Source organism: Passer montanus, unplaced genomic scaffold, assembly GCF_014805655.1.
Source record: "Passer montanus isolate IOZ18808 unplaced genomic scaffold, ASM1480565v1 scaffold42, whole genome shotgun sequence".
In the NCBI taxonomy this organism is placed as follows: domain Eukaryota; kingdom Metazoa; phylum Chordata; class Aves; order Passeriformes; family Passeridae; genus Passer; species Passer montanus.
Genome location: NW_024369041.1, coordinates 313,753 through 336,565, shown reverse-complemented (window position 1 = coordinate 336,565; position 22,813 = coordinate 313,753). Strand labels below are relative to the sequence as shown.

The 22,813-nt window shown below is 38.7% G+C and overlaps 1 protein-coding gene across 3 annotated transcripts in view; it reads left to right on the top strand.

Annotated features, from left to right (window-relative positions):
* RASGEF1A (RasGEF domain family member 1A) overlaps positions 1 to 22,813 on the top strand; it is a 150,474-nt gene that overhangs the window by 92,682 nt on the left and 34,979 nt on the right. Inside the window, exon 2 of one of the 3 annotated variants that reach the window (XM_039719687.1) lies at positions 5,800 to 5,914. The exons of 1 other annotated variant lie outside the window; for it this stretch is intronic. In XM_039719687.1, the coding sequence (XP_039575621.1) occupies positions 5,873 to 5,914 (42 nt within the window). In that variant the 5' untranslated portion in view covers positions 5,800 to 5,872. Of the gene's footprint in view, positions 1 to 5,799; positions 5,915 to 7,400; positions 7,619 to 22,813 lie in introns of those variants that run through there. One more of the 3 variants, XM_039719686.1, reaches the window with a different exon arrangement.

Genomic DNA, 22,813 nt, shown 5'->3' with positions numbered 1-22,813 from the left:
TTTCCAACCTGGATTTTTTCTTTAGTTGCTGGGTATTTCCTTTCAAAATTAGGGACAGTTGCTTTTTCCACAGCTTCTGCTTTGGTCACATGAGGTGGCAGCCTGAGACATCACGCTTTTGGGAGGATCCTCATTCTATTCTGGGACACCAGAAAAGACAAGGCTGTGGCCACAGAGAACAGCTGAAAGCACCAACTCACACAGTGAGCTTTCACTGAACAGTGAAGCTATAGAGAACCACCTGAATATAAATAAATAAAACACAGACCCCAAAACACAATAAAACTACTGACTCATCTCCCTGATATGCAACTTTTCAGTTTTTATTAAGAGACAAATGGTTCATGATAAATGCAAATACCAAGTGATTCACCAAATGAAATTTTTTTAGAAGAAATTAATGCTCCTTTGTGATGTGATCACACATATTTGTGTTAAAAAGGATGATTAAAAGTGGATAAAGGGCATAGGAATGGAGATAGGCCAGGGAAAACTCAGCTTAAAACTTGCAAACATTGAGCCCATGCCATGTAATCTGCTTAACCAAGGAAAACCCCAGTAAATAGCCTGCTTGTGAAAATTGTACAGAAGTTGTAATGTCAGAAGTTCTCCTTCTGACTTGCAAATTGAAACACTTTTCAACACTAAACAACAACAAAAAAAGGGGCAGATTTAGCGCAAGTAATTTTAGTTTGTTATTGAGCATCACCGAGAGTTCTACATAATGAAACCGTAAGGCATTGGATAGCCCTGCCAAATAGTTGCCAATTTCCAGTTTCTAATACAGAAATAAAAGTGCCCATGGTTGGAAGTGACTGGTCATTGATAGAGATTATTAAGAAATAGAGAAATGTATTTTCCATCTTCCACTTCCCTGCTTCATAAAAATAAGAAGAATCAAAGCCAGTACAGCCATGTATCAAACCAGGAACAGGGGACATAAAATACATCTCAGAAAGGAATACGCAGCAGAACCAGCAAATGGACTTGGTCCCAGATTGTGTCTTCAGACACTCCCAAGATTAATAGATTTTAATCAGATTTATGATAATGTAATATAGCTAAACTATCAAGAGTTCACATTTGCCATACTGTTCCATAATTACTATGGGTAGCAAAACATTGCATTTCTTTTTAAAGGACCAACATTGTGCTGTGATCTATTACACCTGAAGAACAGGGGATTGTAGTCTTTGCAGCCCTGCCAACATGAACAAAAATCAGGTGACCAAAACCTTTACTGCCACCCTGCAAGGTTCCCCCAAATGGCCATGCTTGGCTCTTGCCTGATGAGTCCTGGCAGAGATAGGATCATGCAGGTTGTAGTCTAAGCTCTGCATCTTTATTTTACATGTAGTACTTCTGAGAAGCATTAAAAAGCATAATGTAATAGAGATATTTAATACCATCTAGGTCAGTATGACAAGAACAACAAATTGCAGAAAAAGCAATGGAAATCACTCACTCCACAGTACCTGCTTAACAACAAAAGAAAAGAGGTCACAGGGAAACCACTGTGGAAGAAAACATTTTATTTCTCTCTGTGTCTCTCCATGCTTCTAAAAAACTGAGTACATCATTTCACAGGTGCCACAGGGAAGAACAAGTGTTTGAAGCCTAAGAGCAGCTTTTTGCATGAAACAAGCTATAGATAAAGCCTGAGGTTAAAACACAACATCCCAGGGTCGCTTTCCAAAGCACCATCCAAAAAAGCACCATCCATCTTTACATGCATATAAATCAACCATGAAAGTGAGTTTTGCCCAGTATGTTTTGTCCATTTGTAAAGGGTCTAAATGCTGCAATTAGCTCTACAATCTGAGTCCCACTGTGTGGTGTGAAGCCCTGGGCTAATGCTCTGCACCTCTTCCATAACTCAGCGAGTGCCTCTGACAGCATGGACCTGCACACATGGGAGGGCTCAGAGCACACAGCCAGGGCCACCTGCAGCACTGGGAAGATGTGCTCTTACTCACTTGTGAGCAATTACCAATGTTCACTTCCTCTGCTAGGCACTAACCTATGGTCATAGTACCAGGGAGACCCAAAGGGAAATTTATCTCCACTTAAAAGGAAAAAAAAAAAAGAAGATTATATCAGTTATAATCGACATGTTTTCCTGACACATTTCCACATTTGCCATATTTAAAATTTTATCTGACAAACATAATCAAATTTGGCATCCATTCTAAAGTCATTGTCAGAAAAAATTTAAAAGCCCTTTATTTTCAAATTGGAAGAATTATTTCAAGCAGTTTCTCTTTCTCACCAGCACTCTCTTAAACAAGTTGCATTGAGCAATCAAAGATAATCTTCAGAAAGCCACAAATCAGACACCATGAAATGATATTCTGGGTTTTTTTCTAGAGTGCTTCCTCTTTCCTACTTAAAATAAAACTGAAAGGGAACACAGTTTTATTCACCCAAGAACTGTTTCCTCAAAATTTTCAGTACTACTTGCTAAATTATTTTAAATAAAAAAATTAAAAACTCCCATGTATTCAAAACCCACAACAATTCTTTTCCACTTTTAAGTATTCCAAGGGTATATTAATAATAAAGTTTCAACATGAAATAATGCTTAATTCCCACAATCCTTGCAAATCCCCTTCTAGAGTAATAGTATTAACAACCACCTTTCCAAGACCAGATTACTGCCTATCTTGTATCAAACCATGCCACTTGGTACTTTCTTGTGACAAACACCTGCTCCCTTTTGGTAAAAAATAATTAAAATCCTGTAAGAGTTCCCTGTTCTAGGTTAGCATCAATGGCACTGACAAATGATAGTAACAAACCAGTACCAAGCAAGAGGAGACACCAAGATAACTCAGCATTATAATGAAGTGCAAGTCAAAATATAGCCACTATTCAGATACACCAAAAAAAATTTAAAATCCATATTCATGTGTTGCAGCAGCCTTGCCAAATCCTTGAGATAATGCACAGCAAAACTAAACTGCAGTAGTAACATTCAGAAATTGACTCTGTTGCTAAACTTTTGGAGCCAACCTTCACACACCAAAAATTGAGGCAAAACAAGTGACCCCTTCCAAAGTCAGTGACTTCCAATGGCAAAAGAAGCCCATGTGTGTGTTCACAAAATTAGAAGAATGAATTACAATCTAACCCATCTTTTGTTCAACAGCACTCTTACAGCTTTCTAGGGAAGTGTAGTGCTTCTAATTTGAAGCCTGCAGCATAGAAGAGTTTTTACATTAGGAAAAAACAAAACCGCTTCAGCTCACCAATAAACAGCTCTCAAAGAGTGAAAAAATGAATCTGGGGCATCATTAGTATTATCATAATATCTCAAAGAGGAATATGCAGAAGAGACCTAAGTGATATATCCCCTAATACCAAGTTTTGCAAAAATGTCCTCAGATTCTGTGGTTTCTATGGGATTTTATTAGCTTTCTTCTCTTCCCCTCCACATCATTGTATACAAGTAACTGGGTGAATGATGAAAAGACCCCATGAGAACTTTCTTACTCCCACAGTAGTTTCCCACTTCACCAAAATTAAACATACCATTATGTTTTTACACTTGCTGTAGGTTCCACTACGCAACATTCCGGGAGGGGTGGGGGTTTCCACTCTGCAGACATTCTGCAGTATCAGTGCTAGCAGGAAGCCACTCTCTTTACGAAAAAGGGGAAGCTGCCTGTCTGCAGTGTTTTGAAGTCACAGCCTACTTTAACCCTATATGGGCACATCCACCTCCCCCCAAAGTCAAGCGTGATATAGCAAGAAGCTGAAAAAGGAAAGAGAGCAAGCATTGATTGTATCCATACCTGTGTCTAACATAACTGAAAGCCCATCCTGCTAGTCTTGGAAGGCAAGACAAACTTTGCCTTGAAATGCTTTTGGCATTTAAAGCGCATTTAAGACACATGCAATACGTCACTGGAAAAAAGTCAGTCTTGACATACAAGCTGCATAAATGTAGTGGCCCCCTGGTAACTGTGTTTACTAAAAGCCAAAACTAATCACAACTGTCTGCTCCTGCTGCTTTAGGTTCTGATGGCATGTGCAGCAGAGCTTGGAAGGCCTGCCAGAAGGTTTCCTAACATTTGCAGAGGAGCCATGTTCATCCTCATAACTGTTGGAGAGACTCTCCTGAATCTGGAACACATGCAGGGTTTAAAAAGAGCCACAAACAAACACAAAACCAGAAAAACCACAACATTTTCACTTCAGTTCCAGTAGGAAGAGGAGTGGCATTTCTTCAATCATATTATTAACACGTAAAAATCTTGCATCGCGTGAAAGTAACAAAAATGTACATCCAACTCAAAAATGCATTTTTGATATTTCTTGGTTACTTCCTATTTTTCCTTCTGTTTTGATGATGAAAATCAAAGAAATAAGATTTTGCTTTGAAAACTTTTATTTTGAATTTAAATTAACTCAGAATTTAATTAAGAATACAGGGACCCTACCTAAAAATTATTAAAAAATTGGTTTAAGCTAAGAGTTTGATCAAGTATTAATTGAAAAGAAAATTCATTGGTAACATTGAAGCACTCTGGATAGTTCAGGCTTGAAGGTACAAGTATATGAAGATTAGTCTGTAATACCTTATGGCCATAATAACTCACATTTGGTTATTATGGTCATAATTTGGTTATAAGTTAATGTACTTGGTGCAAATATTTATACATTTGGCAACATACTATGCTTTTGGGCAAATAAGTATCATTTTTTTAGTCTAATTTTCAAGGGAAATTAGTTTTGTGTATTTATTCTGCTTGTCTGTCAACTTCCCTCTATATTTAATTCCGGCAAGTAACTCAGATTTGTAAAAGGTAGGGGTCTCAGTGCTAAAGAAATATCTGCTGAGAGAACAGTTCAGGTTAGTGCCATGGCTGAAGTCAAAGAGCTTCAGCTGTAACAGCCCCATGTGGCTGGTGCCAGCCAGGAGGCTCAAAGCTCTGGCCTAATTTCATATTCAGAAAAAAAGAAAACAAAAGCCTTGAAACAACAAACTGCACCCAAATCAGCAGTATTAATCACAACATAAAGTCCAGCTTAGCAATGCAGCAACAGTGAATTTCCTTTAGAAAGAAAAGGAAAAAAAAATGCAGATCCTACCAAAAATCTACAAGATAGTTTTCAAGTTGCTCTGTGGTGAATAATCTCTGTGTTTACAATAATAACAGTGTGTCTTTGAACAGCTCAAACCTGGATTCTCTTCAATCCATTCTACCTTAGGTGTCAACAGAATAGCTGGCAGTTTCTCCATATTCTTTATTTTTATGTCACATTTAAACATATACAGATGAGGATGTATCCATCATCCTGATGAGATATGATTGTGCTGTCATTTTTCTTTATGCTGTGATAGTACTTTTCAAGAGGGAAAAAAAGACTTCATCTTCTTCTATGATCATAACTGCACTAAGGAATCAAATTCTCAATTCCAAGTTTTTTGTGAAACAGTTTAATGACTAGTCAATTTAGCAACATAAATATTAGTATTTTGCCAGAAATAGCTTCTTAATGACTATTTAAAAATTTTGTCACTATTAAAAAAATGTGACTGTTAAAAAATTGCTGGTGGATTTTATTTGGGGTGGTTTAACCCTTCAAACTCTTCCTATTGCCTTTTTCTTGGCACCTAGTATTTAAAATTCTGCCTTTTCCCCTTCTTTGTATACCATAATTTGTCCTATTTCCTTCTTATGATACTCCCCTCTCTGAAACTATGTGTCAAATTTTATACTGATGCTACAATGCATTTTCAGTGCAAATTAGCGGTGTGTTCTAATAGTAATCCATTGCACCCCTCATTTTAAGGGGAAGGAGGCAAGACACATGACAAAAATCATAGAGTGAAATAGCTGGAAGTCCACCCACTGGGAAAGGCTGGATGGCAGAACCACTGTGCAAAGCTGCTGTAAAGAAATGCAAAGTAAGTATTATTTTACTTTATACTAGTCTTACATAAAAGATTTTTTTTTTATTTGAAAGCACTGGTGTAGGATAATTTATAGTTAGAGATTTATATTGTTCAGAAATCACATTGGGCAGTCTTAGACTTGAATAAAATTTAGTTGGAATTAGTTTTGGAACTATCTGAAGCCAAACCGTGCACTAGGAAATGCAGGCAAGCACACTGCAATAACAGTTCATTGTAAAATTCCATATTGTTGATAACTGCTATCAAAACACACTCCCCTGTCCTCCCATCCTTCCTTTCTGTGGCTTCAGACAAATCTCTGATTATGGGGCTCATTCTGAGCCCCTCAGTCATCCACTTCTCAGATCTCATCTAAACACACACCTTAACTGGTAAAGCCAAGCCATTCTTATCCATCACAAGTGTCCATTGCAGAAAGCTCATCCTCGGCAAGACTAAAATAATTATACTCTACTAACCTCTTCCAAAAGTATCCTACTAGCATATAATCACATCCCTATCTTCTTACCTTCCCATTCTAAACTGTTCCTTCACATTTCCTGCAAAGAAATGTCAGTTCCATTTCCATAAAGTTATGTCATTGTCTTTTGCCATCACCTCTGCTTTCTTCCTCATTCTTTACTAACTGTTCTGTTTCCCCAGTCTACTTGTTTCTACATCCTTATTAAAATTTCTGTACCTTTACACAGAACAAAACCCACCTCACCACTAACACGAAGTCTTCAGTAACTACAAACTGAATTGCCTACACAGAATATTGCTCTCACTATTTTCTGAGTTGTCTCTGCTTGGAAGATTTTACACTGTAGACATAGATAGAATAGAGAGAATCTCTCATGTCTTATTATTACTGATTCAGGTCTCCAAAGAGAATACATCTACAATTCTTCCTGTATGATTTAAGTGAGGTTCTGAAGAATTTCTAGTATGCATTGGACATTACTGTGCAAAAATCCAGTACAAAGAATGATCAAACAGAAATTGATTTTAAAAAAAATAAAGTCAACAAGTTTAATTCCAGAGTGTTAGTTCCCAGCTATCCAGTACAAAGAATGATCAAACAGAAATTGATTTATAAAAAAAAAAAAAGTCAACAAGTTTAAATCCAGTGTTAGTTCCCAGCTGTCAGATTTCCATTAGAATATATTGTAAAGAGTTTCTAGGTAGCTTTGTAGGAATTTTATATCAAAAAGAAAACAAAAACAAAACTGCTAAAAAACCCTAACCAACAGAAACCCCCAGAAAACAACAAAGTAAGTCATACTACACCAAAACAAGATTTTTTTAGTAATTTTAGCAGAAATGATATAAGACATCAGCCAGTTAGGAATGCCCAGAATCAGCTTCCTTTCCTTCACAACATCTGCACCCTGCTCCTAACCAGCATGCCAATTCCTATAACCCCAACGGCAGCGGGGAGCGCGGAGCAGCCCTGCTCTCGCTGGGGCTCAAGCACAGCAGGGATGGAAGTTCCCGGGCAGTGCCAGCACATGACACCCACGTAACGGAGGGCTGAGACTCAGAATTTCCTCTGGTGCAGCACCTCCCGCTGCACTTTCGTTTTCCGCGGCTATAATGGTAGCGGGGAGCAGGGAGCCCGCACTCCGCGCCCGCCTCGCCCGAGCGCGGCCGCAGCGGCGGCACCGAGCGGGGACGGGCTCCGCGCCGGGAGGGGACATGGTCCTGCACAGCCAGGTAAGTCTGCCCAGCGCTGTGGGCTCCTCTGTCCGCTCCGCGTTCCGCCGGAGCCACCTACAGCTCCAGGAAAGCTGCAGTGACAGTAACTGCGCTGGGTACGGCGGGGCTCAGCCACCCACAGGCGCGCAGCCGTGCGTGACAAAGTGAGTGAATGTTGTGCTACAAGTTTAAAATTGTGATGCGGGTTATAAATTCACTGACATTCTGTGCATTAGGTCATGATTAGATTACTTGTAATGAATTGATACCACCCAGAAGGAAGGTTACGTGGTGGTAGCTTTATGTAATGGTGGTGTTGAGAAATGGAAAAAGAGGTTAATGTTTCACATTACTGTGGTACATGAACTTTTTTGTTCTCTGGAGGGGAGTAAGGGAAGAGGCAGAACCACAGATTTGAATGAATATTCACCAGGTGAGATGGTTTCAGTATTGTCTAGGCAGGTTTAAAGTGATGCAGGACACTGCATCATAAATGCAGAATCAAAGTTTACTTGCAGGTTGTTTGAAATTGTCTTTTGGAGTCAACCCATCCCAAACTCAAGTGATGCTTTCCAGAACATCAGTAACCAAGTTTCATATTTACAGCAAAGATGGATACTTTTTCCCCAAAGATTTCTCTCAGTCCCTGTTTTTCCAAGTTAAGCAGCAATACTGAAATTTCAAGAGTAACAGGACATTTGCATTGCAACATGGACCTTCTGTTACCTTATGCAACAGAATAAAAAATATTTTCTCTAAGATAAAAAAAATAGGTTTTATTTTCAAAAAATTGCAAAGGGATGTTTTCATTTTAACTTCTGCTACATCAAAAACGCTCTCATGGTACTTTACAGGGAAGTAAAGGTTTCTGCTGCAACAAATAAGATTCAATTCTGGGCTAAGTTTCTCTGGTGCACTTAAGCTTTAAGTGGATTGGTAGGGACCTGATGCACATAAGTCGTGCAATCCCTTGAGAAACGATTTTCAAATTAACTAATAAGATATTGCTCTGCGTACAGCTTATTAGAAAGAAACACTGAGCAGCAACAGCACACAGCTACTGTGCCTGGGATTTAAAAGCTGGATTTAGCTGTCATGTCCATAATTCTTAGTGCATTGGTTATGTAAAGGAGTAGGTGAGAGGAGGGTTTAGTTTCATATTAAGGAAAGTAAAAAGGCTCTACAGAATGTAATTGCAGGATTAGTAAAAAGTATAAGGCAGCTTTGCTCCACTATTTACATATCAAGGCAATTTATGGAAATCCTGATATAGAAAACTTTAATAATTAATAATGAGACTGAGAAACAACTTGGTCTTACATTAAAGGATAAAACGTGTTTTCATATTAAAAAGTTATATGTGTAGAGAAGAATTTGGTAAATTTTCACAGGAAACTTTAAAGGTTAGTTCCCCAATGAGATGAAATAATATTCAAGAACTTTTATCCAGCATTGATAGTTACTTTAGTAATATCTCTGCAGCTTTCCAGATATGCAAGAGATCTACATGTCACAGGATTTCTATGCATGAGAACATTTTGACAGTAATTGCCATTCATCTTGAGGGGGAAAGTTAAAGAGACAAAGCAAGTAAATGCCTTAAGAATAACTTTTTAGAAAGAGCATCACAGTATGGGGCCAACACTTAAAAACAGAGAGCCTATAAAGGCAACAGATGAGGGGAGTAGTTGAACCTGGCTGGGCAGAGAAAGAGGAATCATAAATTAAGGGTGGAAACTTGTCTGTTTTGGTAAAATGTACAACCCTGATCACAGAAAATGAAGTTATCATAAAAACAATTTTTAGCAAAGCTGATGTTCCAAAACTAGAAGGACACTAAAATTTGAGATTGGGCACCAGAATGCATCAGTGAAATCTACCAAGGTAGCACTACACTTAGGGTAAGGAAGTGCTAAGGGAGGAAATCCCAGGAAAAAAGTAATCAAAAGTAATCAAAAAAGACTTTAGCCTCATGCAAAAGTCACATACTGGGGGACAAATGAGATTATTGTATGTGACTGCAAAAAGGGGCAGTTAAAAATAAAATTTAAAAACATTACAAAGAACTGGAGTGAAAGTGCTTTGGTTGGACTACATATAAAGACTACTGCTTTCTAATTTGTGAAACCAGGTTCAGAACATTCCCATTGAAACACAAGTTACTGTTTTTCAATGCAGATAACACATTAGAGGAACTGAAAAGATAGTAAATAGCCTGAATGATTCACTTAAAAGTGAAGGTGATGAAAATAGCTATTTAATGCTTTAACTTGTAAGGACCTCTAGTTTCAACCTTTAGCTGCAATTGTCATGGACTCAGATTACCCTTTGTCACACAGCCATCCTTGCACCAGCCCTTGCACAACTTCTGTCCTGTCCTGAGGAGACACAGATCAGCCTTGCTGTCACATCCCATTAGGAGCAAAGCTGATAAAACCTCCTGGGATTCCAAGGTGACATAGTTTCTTTCATTACGTTTGTCACAATATTGATTAGATTAGGTCTGAAGCCCATCTTTGGCCTGCTACTGACCCATCACATCTCCTGGGAAATTCTGCAGAGTAGGAAACAAAATTGAAAACGACTGGAACAATAGAGATGTTCAAGATGGTTATAGCTCATGGGACTCACCCAGATGTGACAAGTACTGACTTCTACTAACTATGCATCCTAATACATTAATCCCAAACTTGACAACTACATATTACATTATCTCCTTCACAGTAGTCAGCCTTCAGGAGCTTAATGGCATAAAAATAACCCATCAAATATTTTCATTTCTTTCACTGGAGTAAATAACAACATGCTCAAAGTGCTGCCTAGCTAATTTTCCCTATCAAAATTTTAAAGAGTAAATAATGAGCAGGTTGGCTTGCTGTCTGTGCAGCAAACCTTGTGTCAATTGTCTCCCATGCCACATTTAGTTTAGATGTTTCACTCATGCAGGACAGCTGAAGATTCAGTTCAGAGAACAGCACAGCTGAGCCATATGGCATCCACGTAATTGTAGCAGCTAATAACTAAAAGACCCCTACACCTGTTCTTATGTTTTCAACAGGCTTTACTTACTGGCATTAAATGCTTCTAATATAATAAATGCTTTGTGTTGATATAGGCTGTGACAGATTTGATAGTTCTGAAGGCAAAAATGACTACTCTGAGCTGCCAAATATCTGTTCAGATTTAGACAGAATGAAAGTTGGAGATTTCTTTTTTTTTTAATCTTTTTTCAGTGCTAGGTCAGTATTTCCTCTTTCATATGTGGGCTGCTTTACAAATACCATCAGTAGGCACAGCTGAACTACAAGGAGCCTGAGCAATAAGTTCAGTAAATGTCACTCCTTTTACCTACACCTTTTTCTCCCACATATAACACCCACCCCCTCTGACAGCACCAAACCTAAGGTTTGAATTTGCCTTTCTTCTAAGTGTTCCCTACTTTTCCTTATCTTCACACAGCTTTGCAAAACAGGACAGCTCAGCAATGAGTACCCCATAAGTAAAATAAGCATTCCTATGGGCAGTGGGGAAGCTGGAGCACATCTGTCTCACTCAGTAACACCTCTGGCTACACCGTGGTAACCTGGAAACCTCAGGGTCTCACAAAACAAGAGCTTCCAAATTTGACTGTTGTATGCTTTGAAGGATAAAGCAAAAAAGCAGAACAAGAACTGTCTATTTCATTCCAGTTTAGCATGCCAGGACACTGCATCTAGATGCTTGTTTTATTTCCAGGGGAGCAGAAAAAACATATCGAGAGGAGAAAAAAAAGACATCTAAGACTTTCTTCTATATAAAATGTTATCTCTTAAACATACATATGAAAATACATATTCCAGGTTGCTGCTTTGATCCTTTTCACAACCCCTAAGATTCCTTTAAATCCTAGAAATCCACTCACCCTGTTCTTAAACTAGTCATTCTTTTTTCACTCAGAAAAAAAAGGAGCAGAGTTTCTCTTAATATAATTACAGGTATTTTCATAATAGAATTTTTTTGTATATTACTGAAAGATTTGATAAGCAATTAACATTTAATTGAAAAAGACTTTAAAATTAAGAATGCACAAAGAAAGAATAATACTTGATTATGGATTTATTTTAAATGAACTTGCTTTAAATATACTGCAGGATATTTAAATCCAATGAGATTCATCTGTCTATACCCATAAATATTACTCCAAGCCCCAATATAGCTTCATGCTCTCCAAATTTTTACCTGTAGGTTATTACTGTGCAGACTCTAATTAAGATGTAATAACAGCTTTTACATAAATAAAACTATGGTTTACACCTTGAGGATGTAAAAAAGCAATATTCTGAGGATTGTCCACAAATAGCAGATCAATTTTTTTATGCTTTAAGGGCTGAAAATTGTGAGAGAAAGTTTCAGCCAGAACTAAAAGATTTTTTCTTTGGAAGGGTACAGTTCATTGCCAAATAAAAATGTTCAGAAGATCCCTTCCTGCACTACCAAACAATATCCTCTAGTTATGTTACACTTATGCCCTTGCTTAATCCATTAACCAAGCGGTACAAGAGCTGTACTCTTCATGCATTCTAAAATAATGAAACTCTGAGCATAAACCAAAAGGAAAAAGTAACCATTCCTCAACATCATAACATAGAATTAAAATTAAAATAAACAGATATTTTTGTTTCACACATGTAATAACAGCTTTTGCATCAATAAAACTATGGTTTACACCTTGAGGATGTAAAAAAAACAATATTCTGAGTATTGTCCACAAATAGCAGATCAATTTTTTTATGTTTTAAGGGCTGAAAATTGTGAGAGGAAGTTTCAGCCAGAACTAGAAGGTTTTTTCTTTGGAAGGGTACAGTTCATTGCCCAAATAAAAATGTTCAGAAGATCCCTTCCTGCACTACCAAATAATATCCTCTAATTATGTTACACTTATGCCCTTGCTTAATCCATTAATCAAGTGGTACAAGAGCTGTACTCTTCACACATTCTAAAATAATGAAACTCTGAGCATAAACCAAAAGGTAAAAAATAACCATTCCTCAACATCATAACATAGAATTAAAATTAAAATAAACAGATATTTTTGTTTCACACATGTTTTTGTTTACAAAACCCCACAGCCATTTATTTTTGCCCACAATATATATGACACAAACCTAAGAGGACATTTGCATTGAAACCTTTCATTCATATTAACATGGGAAGAAACTTTCCTTCCTCAAAGTACACATGTGTGGGGAAAGAACTTTTCAGAAGTTTTAAATAGCTTTAGTGTCAAATAGGCCTTGTCCCACTTCTGTGTTCCTGCTTCTTCACCCTCTTTTCTGCATTCCCTCCTTACATGCACTACTTTCCCAGCTCCTCCACCCCTCCTGCTGCTGCCCCAGCAGGTACCTGTGCCCTGCCTTGATCCCTTCTCCATGCTAATCCAATATGTGGCCCAGCTGCCTTTGGTAGCAGTAATTACATTCCTCTCCTATCAGTTCCTGGCCCCTTCATTAGCACTGCTGGCTTTGATTACCAGGAAGAGGATTTTACTTCCATTGCCCACTTCCCTTCACTCCCCATCTTCTGGTCTGACCACACGACACACTGCAGTCCTGCACACAAGCCTAAGCCAATTTCCACCTCTGCCACCTGGTACTTTGCAACCCAGAAAGAAGAAACCTTAGCTGAAGGCTGAGAGTTCTTGCTCTGTAGATCACAGGCTGACAGAAATGGACTTGACACCGCTGGTTTTGTTTGATGGTTTCTAATGTGCCTTGCACTAGAGGAACAGAAAGCCAAGGCATCCTAACACTGGCTCTCAGCTGTATGAGTTTGATACTGCACAAACTTCAGAAGCAAGAGGGTGAAGATGCAAAATTTTTGTCAGTCATTTGGACTGTGCACAGCTGGCTTGTGTCAGGTGCTTTCCTCTCCCTGGTGATTGTTTTATCCAGAGTCTGAGGTATAAATGTGTCTCCTACCCATACTGCCTCTCACCTGCAGAGAAAGAGCATCCAAGCCAAGTGTGAAAAATATTACAGAGCATGTCAAAAGAAGTGTATAGGAACTCACTTTGAAACTGCTGACATTTTGGAGGATGAAAGAAGCTTCAAATCTCCAGGGCTCCAGCCTTATAGGCACTGAGAAAAAAATAAATCCCTTAAAAAGGAAAGAAACAGAAGGAGAGAAACTGCCTATCTATGAATTTAGAAGTTAATATAGTTAAATCCCTTGAGGAAGGAAATAGTTTGGGGAACTGATAGTGAAAAATAGAAGATTGAAAAGAAGTCTGATTTTTCTGATTTGTCTTAATTTATTTTTTTTTTTGAGAAACAGGTTTTGAAATAATCCACAAAAGCAATACAATTTATTCACCAAAAGGCAAGAAGTTAGGAAAATACCATCTAGAAATAGTCTGGCCAAAATTTAATTTGTTTTCAGGGACTGTACATGTTTATCATCAGCAATAGGCATCCCATTACTGCTTCTGCCAGCAACCAATAACAGAAATGCATGTTGCTTTTTTTTTTTAATTCAAGTAATAGCCTTCCTTACAAGACAGAGTAACTGAATCCTATAATTGGTACTGTAAATCTCAGTAATCCATGCAACCCTTTTAGCCAAACTGGATGTTTGAAAGTAAACTAGAATAGCTCTACCATACTGAATAGCTTTATTTCACCTGCTAGTGTCTGCAAACACAGAGCCAGACAACATCTATCACTGGCTTTGATAAACACTTAAATGAGAAGAAAATGAGAGGTGGGCAAGCTAAGACAGCAAAGCTGCAGGAACCACACTAAGCTGGGATGGGCTATGACCTGACCCAAGTTACCTCTGAATGTGCCCAGGTCTGTGGGCAGGGACTGGGGACAAATTAAAGCAATTTCCAGGTTTCTCTGCCTTGTGCCCTGGGGCATCCATACGTATTTGAGGACTAAAATCAGACAACAGTACTGAATGCTTTCAAATTACAACCAGAATCTAGTTTAAACACATTGTTTTATATTATCTTCTGACCTTGCTTTTGCAACAGGAAAAAGAGCTCTGAAAACCATGTTTGCATACTTAAATGAGAAAAGGAACTGCTATCCCCTTGTATTTTTCATTTCTGAAGGGCTTAAGGGAGGAGTGAGAACACACAGTAAATAAATAGCTTAACAGACTGTAAACAAATAAAGCTTCGCCTCTTGCAAAACTACAGTCCTTGTGATTAATTGTTTCAGGAATTATATTAAAGTGCAATAACTTTCCCTGTAGACTAATGATACCCAGGAGAAAAGATTCTCTGTCTTGAAAGACACCATGAAATTTGATTTGTGTATTCTAAAGAAAGAAATAACAACCTGTTAATTTAGATAGATTTCTTAACCAAAGCAGAATTTTCCTGATCTCAAATTAAACAATAAAAATGAAGAAGTCAGGCTGACTGCATGAAAGAAAGGGAGAATCTGCATGAAATAGTCCTCTCTTATAATTAATAATAAAAAACTGACAGGCATTACAACTGCTCTGCACCTTCCAGTATTCTAACGCCAAACTGTACTGTAAAAGCTCTACACATTGCTAACAGCTCCTTTCTTTAAGGGTTGTTTCTGCTAATGAAAACTTATTAACTGAGTAAAGAAGAATTTAGGGCATCAGTCACCACTGGATTAAGATAACATCTCAGAAACTTCAGGGGTTGTGGAGCTTGCCCTTACTCTCTGGTACTTTCTTGCCACTCAGACCAATAATCAGGTATGTGATGACGGACATTAATTTTTAGGGCACAGACTCCAGCAGACTTGTTGAAGGGTAGAGGAAAATCCATAAATTAAGGTTATATGCAGCATGCCCACACACACAGATATAATCAGCACCAGACCAGCGCTCCAGGCAGAGGTGCCCTTACCCAGCTCTCCCCCTGGCAGGGGCAGGCTGGCTCTTCCCAAATGCTGCCTTCCCCACATGACAGCAAGCTCAAATTTCACCACAGGTTTAGCAACTATGTTCTGCACCATAGTCACTGATTAATGCCATGACCCTTGACTCGTTAACCTCAGCAGTGACAAAACAGAAGGCTCTGGGCTTACAGCCCCAAATTTTGAATTGGTTTAAAGATGCTCCTTCCTGTGGGGCAAGGGTGGGACTTGCAGAGATGTTTTTTAGGAATAAACAAATTTTTACCCCTCTTAGCCTTTTCTGAAATTTAGTAGCAATAGAAAAGTAAAGAGGTAACCATTCTAGCACAGCCTTAAATAATTCAAAGGATCACACTTTTTTTGCCCACCTGAAAAATTCAGAGCAGGCCCTGTAACAGTAAAGAAGTTTTTCATCAATTCTAAAATCATAAGAATACAGAAGATAGATGACACTAAAACTTAATTCATTTTCTATTTGGCAGAATTTAATAGAGCCTCAATGCTCCTCTCAGAAAACTGAAATAGGAACACAAGTTTTAAATAAACTTCTTCTGGGCACATCTGCAGGGAACAGTTCACGATCAAGCAGTCCTTGAAATTTCTCATTCCATTTGCTGTTACTGCAATGCACAAGATTTAATCACTGCAAGGAGCTTCAGCTGTGCCTAGGAGTTCTGTTCTTCCTAGTGATCCTAACTGGAAAAACCCTGACAAAAACAGGTCATTGCACTGTGGGGACCCAAACAATCCCTGCGCTTCCAGAGGGGCGAGGCCAAGCAATGCTGCAAAATGGAAGTCAAATGTTCAGATGGCACTTGGCAAAGAAGAAACCAGAGAAAAGTGTGGGCCAGCCAGGCTGTCCTTCCAGCCCACAATTCACCAAGTGCACAACCCAAGACAGCTGCTTCCACATCTGCCTCCCACAGGCAACACCGAGAGCCCAGGGACTGCAGCCAGGCCCCGTGTCTGGCTTTGGCACAGCGGGGTCCCACGGCCCTCCTGGAGCACAGGGACATTCACCAATCCCTTGGGACACATCTGCTGGGAGAGCCAACCCAGAGCCTCGGTGGCTCTTTCAACTACAAGGGAATACTGGCTGCATTTCAAAGCAGTACCAAGCAATGAGAGAGGAGGAGTCTTATACTTTAAATGAAGACATCAAATTACTTTTGATGTCCTCATTTTGCAAAGGGCAAAGAGGAGCAGGTAGGACTGTGAGGTGGCAGAGCTGGGCCATGGCGCTGGGCGGGGAGGCCGGGCTGCCCAGGCAGCTGAGGAGGCCAGAGGCCACCCCGGGGCCAGGTCACAGAGAGCTCAGACATCACATCCCAGCAGGCAGCAGCACCCTTCTCTGCCTCGAGATGATGGCAAGGAGAGAAAAGCCTGCTAGTTAATGTAAAAGCAAGGCTGGAGAGCAGAAGAAAGCTGCCCCTCTACTGTGTAGGCCACTCAGGATCCCGCAGCAGGCACTGCCACCCAACACTGGAAGAGCAGGAGCACAACCACGGAGCCTTCAGGACATTCACCGCTGGCACCAGGAACAGCTGCTGTCTGTCCGTGTGCCCGTGGCTCAGCCACAACAAGCTGACACTGTTTGGCACGTTTCACAGCCACTTGCTGCAGTCATGGCCTTTGGATGCATCAGCAGTTTAACTTGCTTCTACAGCACTGCTGCTACCCTCAGCCCCGTGTTCTGACCCAATTATTGTCAATTTTCAATTAAGTCACTTAAGGCATGAACAAAAAAAACCAAAAACTAAGTGGTAGGGGAACAGAGGGAAACACAGTTGGTTTTACCCATAATCTTAGAGCTACATCTCTAATTTCAATCAAAAATTATTCTTTTACATGATTGTCAGGCAGAGAAAGCTACTGCCAGCATTTCATACCCTGGTTCTGAGCAGTCACAGTATCTGTTTAAATTAGCAAGCAATCAGCACCCACAGCAATTAACATCCCATAGATAGTATTCCAGTTTTACATTCTCTCCTCGTTCTTTTCTGCCATTGAAATCTTTATGGCACAAGGCTTGTTTTGACAAGATAGCTCTTTTTTATTCAAGAATTCTAAGTACTTTTTGCTCAGATTTTCAGATTCAGTCAGTCACTATATCCTCGAGCTATGTGTAATATCAACATAAAATAACAAACAGAACTCAACAATCAAAACTATTTTCTCTTTCTTAGTAGAAAAAGTCATACTGCATGGTTCCACCAAGGAAATGAACAGAAAAATGTTCACTATCAGTTATGCATTAACAGAAAATCACAACTCTTGAAGTGGAATGGATCTAAAGACCAAAAGAAGTCTGAATTTGGATATTCAGTCTGAAGTTTGAGCATAACTGTTTCCAAATAAGAATGAGAACTGAAACTACCTCTTGTCAAAGGCACTTTTAAAACCTAAACCAATGCTCAGTGATGCTGCATCTATAAAACAATCATTTCTTATCAACTCCCACATTCCTTTTCGATTCACATTCCTACATACAATGCATCTTTCCCCACACCTGCAACACAAGTTACTTATATTTACCTACGTGAACATAGCAGGGGTGCCTATCAACACATTTTTCCCCAGACCAAAGTATTAAGACCATCCACAGAATAGCAACTGGATACTTGCTCTGTGCCACTCCCAGAAATCATGTATGATGATTTCCCCACTGCTTTATTCTCCTTTATTCCTTCATTGACAGTAACTATTCCTTTCACATTACTAACAGCATACATACAGACACAGAAAAAAAAAAACTAAATCATGACAAAGAATGCTTCTCTACTTCTGAAACCATGTGAAATGAAATTACAAATTCCTGAGGTGGTACATACTCATATTTATAAAATAGAATTAGTTTAAAAATCAGCTAATAAAACATTCCCAAACCAAGCAGGTACCATGCTAGCTTTATGAGGTTTTCACCAAACCTGAAGTAATTTTCAGGAGGTAAGGATGTTTTTAGCATCTTAGGTGGTAATGCAGTTTGGACCAAAAGAAAGGACAGCAGCTGTTTCAGCTGAGCTTTGCATTTGAATTTCCAGGTTTTGCTGTAACCCCTATAAACTCAAGACAAAACTCAGCTGGTGTGAACTGAAACAAGATGTTTGAGTGAAAAACTGCCAGTGGAAACCACTGAGCCTGAGAATCAAAACGAGGGTTTGGACCTGCACTGCACAGATGTCTGACAAGCCTGACACAAATGTTATGTTTTCTTGCACATAATTCTAAGCCCAACTATTTTTTTTCACTGAAACCAAGGGTTTAGGGTCCAGGGAAAGAAATTAATTTGAAATGGCATCTCCTAATGAGCAAAGAAAGAACATGAACCCAGCAAGAGCAGGGAAATTACCTTTGCATATTTTGTTTTCAAGAGTTGGAGGAGAGAATGAGAGAAATGGAACTGTGGTCACAGTGGGGAAGTTTATGAGAAACACAAGTTGTGTGGCTCAGGCAGCTTGAGGGAGTGCTGGAAGATTTCAGAAGGTGAACAGATTCCTTTCTCATTAATGAAGGGGCCCTGACTCCAGATCCGCCGAACTCGCTCCGAGTGCAAGGCTATTCAGCTCCCTCCTTTGATTGAAAGCATGAGTCTGTTACTTACGAGCTCTCAGCAGCTTTCCTTTTCATAGGAAGTGGGGGGAAGGGGCAAGAAGATGGCTGGAGGAAGGGAAGGGAAAGATGAGTAGCAAAAAATGCTGGTAGCTGGACATGGGACTTAAAGGGGTTTGCAGGACAGGCCTTTGGGGAAGGGTTAAAAGCTTACAAGGTGAGTGATGCCTTTCCTGGGCTGATTTTCTCTCATTATTCACAAACATGTTAAGAAGTAAACTGCATCTTCAATCCACCCTTACTCTCTTATTTTCTCGTAATCTTACCAAATTATTTATTCTGCTAGCATGGAATTAAAAAAAATATATAGTTTTCAATTTATTTTTTCTGGTAGTTATCAGCTGTATGTTAATGATGCTGAAAAAAACCCTAAATAAACCTAATCCTGACCATTTTCCCTGCTGCAACAGGGAACATGCAGCCTGCTGTTCCAAATTGTAGACAGTCACGAGCTCTCGTCAGACTTTGTGTGGGCTTGAAATGTTCTTTTAGTCCTTTGCAGCTGAAAACTGAGCACAAATTATCACTAAAAAGATATGAAAAATTAGCCTGGGACATTTGCCATAGCTGTACAGGAACGCTCCTCAAAGCAATCAGAAAAGGGAGCAGATTACTTAGCTCAGGTTTGAGGACTGCATTGACAGCTAGCTGTTTCTTAAAAATGTTACTTTTTCATGTGGAGAAAAAGACAAAAACTCACTAATCAAACTGTATTTTGCTAGTTTTTATCTGTTGCCAATGAAGAGATATCAACCACTTGACAGACTTCTGGTCTGTAAAAACTTTGCTTATCTTCTAAACTGAGCACAGATCTTGGCAGGAAACTGAAGGGGCAATTTCAAGATAAATCTAAGTACTTCCTATGTGTATCAACCTGGGATATAGCTTCGGTGCTGTAATATCTGGAGTGCTGTGCTTGACTCAGTGGAGCTTCTAGGTGTGTAGACTATTAGTCACTTTTATAGAGATAGCATATCCAGAGTTTAAAAAAAAATCAGCAAAATCTTTAGATTTTTGCTCTTGGTGAGCAAACACAAAATATATGCAGAATCAGACTTTGAACCAAGTGTATCAATACAATATAGAGGAAGGAAAAACAAGGAAAAACAGTAATAATAAAAAGACAAGATCATTTTGCTCAGTAACGAAAACAGGGACTTGTGATCACAGGCAGCACCAAAGGGAAAGGAGGGATTAAGTAACACTAAACATCAACCTTTACTTGGGGTCACTCAGATGAGTTCTGTTGCCTCTAACAAGTTTTGTGCTAATACTCAGATCTGCAGCATTGGACATGGTAACCTATGGTACCCCTTTTCTAAGATTCCAAATTTATTATCATTTATTTTTGAAAGAAGAAAATGGAATATCCCAATATCACTAACCAAACAATATCACTAAAATATTACTTTCCTCACTCTTGAAAGCATACACATACATACACCACAAGAACAATGCTAACTTCTGAATTGATGCTCTTTGATGTGTGAACATATGAGACAATTGGAGACATTCCAATTATCTCCAGTTCAAAGTTAGGCCAAAATTAGAAGCAGTTATGAATAATGGATTAGGGTTTAGTAGAAATGGCAATGCTGCACAGCATAAAGATGAGAGTTTAGCTTAGCTGTGAATATGTGAACCAGGTAAGACACACTGCTTCCTTGAACAGACACATTGGAATTGCACATCCTCAGAAGTTCAATTAACAAAACACATGTCAAGGCAGGGTTTCATGACAGATTATAAACTGTTTTCAGATGCTATTCTGATGTTTTCAGGAACAAATCAGAAGCCAAAGTTCCGTATGAAATTTTTTTGAGAGTTTTTTAAAGAAATAATTATGCCAAAATCTTGCCATTTACCATAGTACCCTAGGAGTCACTACCCAGGCAAGTTTCATCATCAACATGGAGATAAGCACCAGCTCAGATCAAAAGGTGCCTAAGCAGGCTATTTCCTTTCACTGGGAAATTTTCCTGACAATCTAGCATTTTAATTAAAGAATAATAATCTTCCAAGTAGTAATGCTTCTATAGCTGGATAAACGATTTTTGCTTGGATCTCTATGCTACATTACAGAAAAAGATATGGGGTGAGCATTCTATTGTTGCCTTATATTTCTGTAATTCTATTTTATTTTGTGGATTCTGTGAATATTGGAGCTCAGATGATCATCATGATAGTGCACACTGTAGGAATGGGGATATACATGTGGCTACTTCTTTGGCTCTTGCACTCCTTTCAGAGACCTGTTTTCCTTGACTTACTTTACTGTCTCCAGAGTTGTGTGTAAGTGTGGGCAGTGCCAAGTCAGGCAGTGGTTGGCACTCAGGCTCAGTGCCTTGTTTTTCACAGTTTTGACAAGGGTAGCAGACAACAGGCCAAAGATGATTTTTTATGGTTTGTGCCCCGGTTTCTGTACAGTTATTTACAGATGCCTTTGTTGAAATCCTGTGTTGCCTTCCATCATCAACATCAGTTTAACTCTGCCAGTATTTTGCAAACCATAAAAATGAAGTTATTACATAAAACAATGTTCTCAAGATTTTAGTAACAGTAAAAATCTTTAGCAACAATGAAAAAAAATATTTCGCTCAATAGATTCACTGGAAACTGCAAAACATAAAGCAGCCATTTCACCAAATTGATAGAACATCCATTACAAAAGTTAATTAATATAATAGCTAATATGAATTATTATGTATAATGTAATGTTAGGGCCATTCAGGACTTTCATTTACCTTAGAAAATAACTACCGATAAAAAGCACTCGGATATTCATCTTTTGCTTTAAAATTGCAATTCCATTTCTAGAAGCAGCTGCTCCAGTTGAACAAACCCTTTTTCACTTCAATAGACGTAGGTGTGAGTGGGGGTAGGTGTTTTAAATTCATCTACCAAGGACATGCAGCAAAACTGTGCTCAACTTGCAACATGAGTGTTTAAAATGCCAGCACCTGAGTGCCTCTCCAGTCTCAAATTTCTCCAGCATCACTGAATTTTTATACCAAAGAAACAGCAAATCCCATAAGGAACATGGTAGTAGTTACAATGTGATACACCCCCTTTCCTGGACTGCACAACGTATAATATGACAAGAAATTCCTCAGCCTTCTTATCAAGGGGATTTGATGCAGGCTGGTGGGTAATCATGGGAGAATTTTGTGTATAATGTTTTATATTATGGTCCTAATTATTCTTAGAACAACATGAAATGATAGAATATAGTATCTCAGGAAGAAAATGGTTGTGATATGTAAATCTATAAAACATTTATGCTGAAAACAGACAATAGAGCATTTTAGATCTCCCTAATTGAAATTGGGCTAGATTTTATTAAAGAATTTGCAAAGATAACTGCTTATATAACTTAATGCATTTGCAATACTTCATGTGAAACAAGCTGTACTTTTTACTTTGGTATTATTAGGTCTGAACCAACTGCCAGTGGGATGTCTTGTAAGTTTAGGATTTCTAGCTTGTCTTTGCCATGCATATATTCTGTGGGAGCCACAAGTGAGAAAATAGGAAATTATAAAATACTCATAGGGAACTAGTCTCCTACACAAGAGAAACAATGTGCTTTTCAGTGAACATTCCCAAATTAACAACCAGTACTGCAACACTGTTAAGTCATTACGGTTAAGCAGTTCATTTGGGCAAGGCACTTTGAAGCTTTTTTTCATGTACACAGATTTTAAAGAAGTGTAAGAGCACTATC